The sequence below is a fragment of the Andrographis paniculata genome, unplaced genomic scaffold (assembly GCF_009805555.1).
Source record: "Andrographis paniculata isolate CXL003 unplaced genomic scaffold, ASM980555v1 Contig34END, whole genome shotgun sequence".
Lineage (NCBI taxonomy): Eukaryota > Viridiplantae > Streptophyta > Magnoliopsida > Lamiales > Acanthaceae > Andrographis > Andrographis paniculata.
In genome coordinates, this window is record NW_026137567.1 from 1262545 (window position 1) to 1269640 (window position 7096).

General features: G+C 27.1%; 1 protein-coding gene across 1 annotated transcript; it reads right to left on the reverse strand.

Moving 5' to 3' along the window:
* Nucleotides 1-536: 536 nt before the first annotated feature.
* LOC127248869 (uncharacterized) lies at nucleotides 537-2318 on the reverse strand. The gene is made up of 3 exons (XM_051271417.1): nucleotides 1982-2318; nucleotides 1453-1568; nucleotides 537-771 (listed from the first exon to the last, which is right to left on the reverse strand). Exons 1-3 carry the CDS (start codon nucleotides 2316-2318, stop codon nucleotides 700-702), a joined length of 525 nt encoding a protein of 174 aa, XP_051127374.1. The 3' UTR covers nucleotides 537-699.
* Nucleotides 2319-7096: the final 4778 nt, after the last annotated feature.

Sequence of the window (7096 nt, forward strand, 5' to 3'; positions counted from 1 at the left end):
ATTAATTGTATTTATTAAAAAATGAAAAAAAATGAGAATAAAAATATATTTTTGGATATATAATCACTGAAATAAGACAGATTACTCATGAAATTTTTCGGTGAATAATCATGAAATTTTCATAAGTATTCTGTCAGTAAACACCTCGTTAATAATTCTCCACAAGAAAAATTCGTAAATAATTCCGTGAATAAATTATTTAAAGAATTACTTAAGGAATTCTGTCGATGAGAAATTCACTAATAGAATTATTCCGTAAGTAATTCCGTGAGTAAAAGTCAACAGGACAAAGAAGTTACTCCCTTATTTTTGACAAAAATCTACCATGAGTAATTTTGTGAGTAATTTACTCAAGAAATCATTTATGGAATTTTTCCTCTGTCAATATGATGTTTGAGACGGAAGATATTCCGTGAATAATTTTTCCAACCTCCCAAAAAAATTATATTTCAATTTATTCATACATGTTTCAAACCATATATTATGATAGCATAAATCAAAGTCATAAAGTAAATTAATCCAAGTCATAAAGTAAATTGCATCAAACCAAATATCCAATAAACAATATACGATCGAATCACATTATATTGTCAAACATAATTCCATAATCAATGGATACCAAAAAAATACTAAACATAATTGTACGTTCAAAATAGTTGAATCCATACAATATGAAAGCTTGAATACTCAATACCAAAATCAACAAACATGTGGCGCACCGGAATCGCCATCCAGGTCACGATGGTCCGGTCGAGCGTTCATCATCTTGAGCTGTTGCATGATCATTAGGGCGTAACTCTCGAAATGATCCAATATAATAGTTGTTTAATATGATATAAATATGTGTTGATGTGATGTTTGAAATGTAAAATAAATTTTAGTGTAATATTATAAATAAAAATAAAGTGTTTGATTAAATACTTTTTAGAGAAAAAAATTAGAAATATAAAACAAAAGTCAAAATCTTACAAGTAAACACACACATCGTTGTTTTAGCCAAAATTTAGATACCAATCTAATAATCATTGACAACATAACAAGATCTTAAATTTCATGAGCTCCTGTAAGCCCATCTTCTCCTTAAAAATTTTGCAAGTAAAATTTTGATCAAAGCTAATCTTATTACAATATTTTTCACTGATATTATGAACATTAGAATAGAAGGTAGGAAAAACACTTGCACCGAGGCACGAAAAATATAAACACAAAAAGTTTTTGCATTTACTTTCACAAATGCACATGAATTATAGTAGAAGAGTTTCCCATCAAGGAAAATGAAACCCAAACAAACCATAAATACTTTTCGATGCAACCAATCAAACAAGAAATTTGGATTTGTTTCTTTGTAGATGCTAAAATGTAGTAATAATCTGCATTGTATAAGTTGTGGATTTGTTTCTTTGTGACTGCTAAAGTTTTCACACAAGTTTTTAGGGATAAAAGTGTGTATACCTTCTTTCTATGGATGATAATGGCAGGTTCAACTTGGATCCTCACATGCAACCAGTTGAGGCGAGATATATGCTCATTCAAATCTTTTAATACCAGTTGATTTCGTCTGCTTTGAACTGCACCAAAAATAAAATTTCATTAAAAACGATTATTGTAAACTCATATTGTTGATTGTGTGACTATTGGTGCATATATTGTTTGTGATGCCCTAGAACACAAAGTCATGCTTAACAATCATAAAAGATCATTTTCTTATCAATAAAATTAGAAAATTATCAAGCCTACAGTATCATAAATGCATCAACAGAGGCAAAAGCAATGTTGTCAAAATTTGATATTAAGCAGATCAGAAATTGGAAAGTCAATTTAGGGGAAAAGACAAAAACCCATGGAATTATTCTAAACAGATAAGAATCGAATAAACATAATACTCGATAGATGGCTATAACTTCAGATCCACTGATTCAGAGCAACACAAAAATTAGGTATTGAATCATATAAAAATGAAAAGAATAAACAAATTTTTTACCAGACAATCGCTCATACAGAACAAGCAAACAAAGGGCGAGAAATGTGATAAAGCGTACTATTGATTTAAAAAGTAAAGCCGCTTTTCGCCCAGATGACGCTGTCGTGGCCAAGGATGGTTGTGTTAGCGAGGACAGAGGACTTCCAGATGTGGGCAATGACGATGTTGATGCCGGTGTGGCACCGCCATCGAATTCGGGCTTTCTAGAGATTGAAATAGGTGGATAGGGCAGAGGACGAAGATTGAAATGGACATGGTGGATTTGGTCGAGAGGGCAGAGGACGAAATATTGATAAACATGGGAATAGGAAGGGTAAAAACGTCCATTATTGTACATATTTATATATACTTTCTCCGAAAAAAAAAAAAATCATGCTTTATCTAATCCGCTGAAAACCCTTGGTCTTAAAACTCAAAAAAACCTACTTGTAATTAATAAAATGTTACAAAAAATCTCCCATCCATTACGATTTAACGGAGGTTGTATACAGGGGCGGATCGAGGTGGGGGCAAGGGTGGGCTGCAGCCCCCTCCCCACCCCAATTTTTTTATTTTATTTATTAAAATTTATGTATTTTTTATATAAATATATATAATATAGAGAAAATGGATAAATAAAAAAATACTAAAAAATTATATATTTTGTCTGAATAAAAAAGAATAAAAAAGAAATATTTATAATACAGTATATAACTATTGTTATTGTTGTAGTTCGTTATTTGTATTTATTTTTTTCAAAATATAATAATCAGAATGATAATTTTTTAGGATAACAAATAAATATTTATAAATAAAATATATTATTTTATAAATTTCAAAATTAGCTCCCCCCTCGAATATAATCATAGGTCCGCCATTGGTTGTATATCACGCGTCTAAAATGCGATTTTTGGTCCATATAGTGATATATTTTGTATAAAATTACTAAAATACCCTTATTGACTACTTTTTACAACTTCTTCCTCTTTCTTTTTCCTCGTTCTTTCTTCTTCTTCCTCATTCATTTTTTTTTAAATCTGCTAAGCACAACATAAATTTTACCAAATTTATCACAATTAATTGACCGGATATGGAGATGGAGATGAGAATGCGTAAGTTATTATTCACCGTCGATTTCTTCTTCTGTTTTACCAAACCCAGAAATACTTTTTTTTCTGTTTTTACCAAACCCAAAAATCTAAAAATTCAATTTGACATCAGGATTTGAAATCAATCTAAGAAGAAAGAAAGAACTTGACGCAGGTTGCAACCGTGTACGAAAGAAATATGGAGAAAAAATAAAGAAGAAAGAAAATTGGGGAAAAAAAAGATAGAGAAAAAAAAATAAAATTGGAGAAAAAAAAACCGTGATGTCCAGCCCCTTCTTTCTCGTCTTCTTCTTTCCCTTTCTCTTCTTTATTCTCTTTCTTTTCTTCATTTTTTCTTCCCTGCTCCAGGCGTTTCTGCCCGTCATCTTCTTTCTCCTTTTATTCTTTTGCAATTCTTCATTCTTCAAAAGAACAATTGGAGATGAAGAAGAAAAAAAAAAAAATTGGAGAAAAAAAGAAGAAAAGAAAGAAACAGATGAAACTGCTATGGCCTCAAAAAGAATTGGAGAAGAAGAAGAGAAAAATTGAGGAAAAAGAAGAAAAGAAAAAAGCGGATGGAACTGCTATGGCCCGAAAAAAATTAGAGAAGAAGAAGAGAAAAATTGAAAAAAAAATGTGTGAAGAAGAATTGGGAGAAAAAAAGAAGATGGAAGAAAGAAATTGTGGAGAAGAGAAGAAAAAAGAACATAAGAGAGAGAAACCACATTGGCATAACGGTTTGATAATGCTAAAATTTAACGGCGTCAGTGTGATTTAAAAGGGGGGCGAGTGTGCAACGTTTTATAAACCACGAGTAGGTTTCTTGGAGTTTTAGGACTATGGGGGGCTTTCAGCAAATTTGGTAAATCACTGGGTTTTTTTGCTATATTGCCATACTTTCTCCTACTTCAATTGACATGTTTTTATTTTTGTAAAAGTTTACAAAGTCTGAACTTACTTGACAAATATAAATTAATTTAATTAATTTTATAATATATAATATCACACATGAGACTCATTCAAAATTCCTTGTTTCAGTCTCTCTTCTTAACAAATATTTTTATATCTATATTGCATATATTTTATTGAAATATAATATTTAAAATATTTAAACACATATTACAAATTTATTTAAATTTTATATATTAATTCTTATTTTAAAATTACTTACAATATTATTCATATAAGAATATAATAAAATAATATTTCCCTCGTCCCAAACGAATAGCACCTTGGACTTTTTACATGTAAATTTTTTAATATTAATTAGTATATTAATACGTAGTAAAAATTAAAAAATATATATAAAAATACTTATGATTGTCTCTTATAATACAACTATAATGACTTTTGTGAAGTAAATTATATAAATATAAAGATATTTTTAACATTAAATATAATTATGCAAAAGACAAATTATGTCCTTCTTTTAAATCTGGTGTAATATTATAATTCACTATTATTAACTAAATAAATCACTTTTGCTTTAAATAATGTGTTCCATATGAAATGAGTCGTTTTAAATGAAACAAAAAGGAAGTATAAATTATAATTATAATATAATAATATAAGTTATAATATGTATATATATTTATAATAAGTAAAGTTAATATAGCATTGTTATGAAAATAATTGTAATACAAATAAATTTTATATTTATTTAGTATAATTTCATATTCTCTCCGTCCTTTAACAATTTATTTATTTTTTCATTTTGATCCGTTCTATAACAAAATATTCATTTTTTTTTTAGTAATTGTACTATCTACTTAACATTACAAACTCCTTTCCAATTTACATATATTACACAAATGTCATTATCTTTATATCATACAATACTAATAGGGTTAATTTAGTTTTTTACCTTTATTTATACTTTATCCTAATATAATACTAATATTTCTAAAACTCAATGCAAAAAAAAAAAAATGAATATATAGATATGGGACGGAGGGAGTATTTGTTACGAAAAATTAACGTAACAAATACCTCTAGATCATAATATTTTTTATGACGATAAATTTCGTAACTAATAATATAAATTTGTTATTAAGAAATTGTTACGATCATTAAATCGTTTCAAATAGATATTATTTTGATAAGGGTAAATTATATAACACATCCTTGTGTTTTACTAAAAATGCACAAAACACCCTGTATTTTATTTATTGCGTGAAACCCCATTGTGTTAATGGAAAGTTTGGATGAAACACCCTCCTTGTCCAAAATTGATGTTTGGTTCGAAATAAATACCTAAATTACGTAAGTTTTATATAAATAAAAAATGTAAAATATCTTAAATAATTTTTTGTGAATAAAATAAATAAATAAATAATTGATCAATCATTTATTTTATAATTTTTATAAAAATCAGACAATAATTTGTCTCAAAAACTATAAAATGAAGGATTAATAAATTATTTATTTATTTATTTAATGCAAAAAAATTATTTAAGATATTTTTCGCTTTTTTTTTGTATAAAACTTGCGTAATTTAGGTATTTATTTAGAATTAAATATCAGTTTTGGACAAGAAAGGTGTTTCGTACAAACTTTACATTAACACAAGGGGGTTTCACATAATAAATAAAATATAGAATATTTTGTGCATTTTTACTAAAATACAATGGGGTTTTATATAATTTACCTTTTTGATAATAACGCTCTGCAAATGGAAGAACAAAAGGTTTATTTGTTTTGTCAATTTTTTTTTTTTTTCAAAAAAATTACTCCATCCGTCCCAGATACCGTGTCTGCTACACTGTAGACACGGTATTGTAGGAGGGGTGTAATTAGTAAATAATTAAGAATGTATTAGTAAAAATAATTATCCTATAATATAATTAATCATAAATTAAGATTAAGATAACTAATTAGTTTAATTAAAATTAAAAAAATTAAAAAATTTAAAATGAGATTAAAGTGTGTAATCATTTTCCAAAAAAGGAAAGTGACATGGTATGTGAGACGGACAGAAACGGCAACGTGGACATGGTATCTGGGATGGATGGAGTAATAATATATTGTATAAACTTATTATTTTTATATTACTTACACAATTCCTTATATTTTACATTAAAAAAAAAATTATCGCTTCAAATTATTTCACAAAATAAAAACTCAAAGGAATCGATTCAAAATTGAAAAATAATTGAGAAGTGATTTCGAATTCAAAAACAGTGTAAGATTTCAGATAGGTTATAGCCTTGTTTCTAGATGTTTCTTGGCCACTTCGAGGAGCTTTTTTAAAAAATGGCCTAAGTCAAATTGCCATTTAAAATTATAGCCCTCAAACGAGTTTTCAAAACTACTATATTTATATATTGTAGTAGTTTTCAAAAATCTTTTGATATAAAATTATGTACCTTTTCAAAAAAACACCTAAAACACAAAAAATAATAGTTTCAAAAACTCTTATTTTCTTTCTCAACTGCCTCGTACTATCTGAGACCTTGCCATTAGTATAGAGAAATTATAAAAGTTCTCAAAACTACTATAATTAACAATGTAAGAGTTTTAAAAACTTTTTTTTTTTTTTTTTTTTTTTTTTTATGAAAAGTAGTTATAAAAACTCTTATATTTTTTATTATAGGAGTTTTGAGAACTTCTATGTTTTTAATCTTAATTTACCCCACGGTTTTATTGCATTTCAATCTTTAACTTCGTTCATGTTCATTCCTCAAGCAAAACTTTTGCTGAAGAAAGACATTTTCAGGTAATATTTGTTTGACTAAATTATTTTATAGTTTTCATATAATATTTTGTTTTATATTGTTGGTAAGCAATATTATGTTTTACATTGTATTTTCAGGTATTTATTGTTTAGTGATTGTTGTTGATAGTTAGAAATCGCATGCGTTTTATATTCATATCATATGCGATAATTTGGTGATTTTGATTGGATTCTACCTAATTTATATACGAATTGTTTATTTGCTGTGTGCAGAGGGCAAATATTAAATTTGGCATAATTGGCAGAAAAAAGAAATAAAATTAATTAAAGGCCCAAAAGCCCATCTACAAAATACTTAGGGCAAACATTAAATAA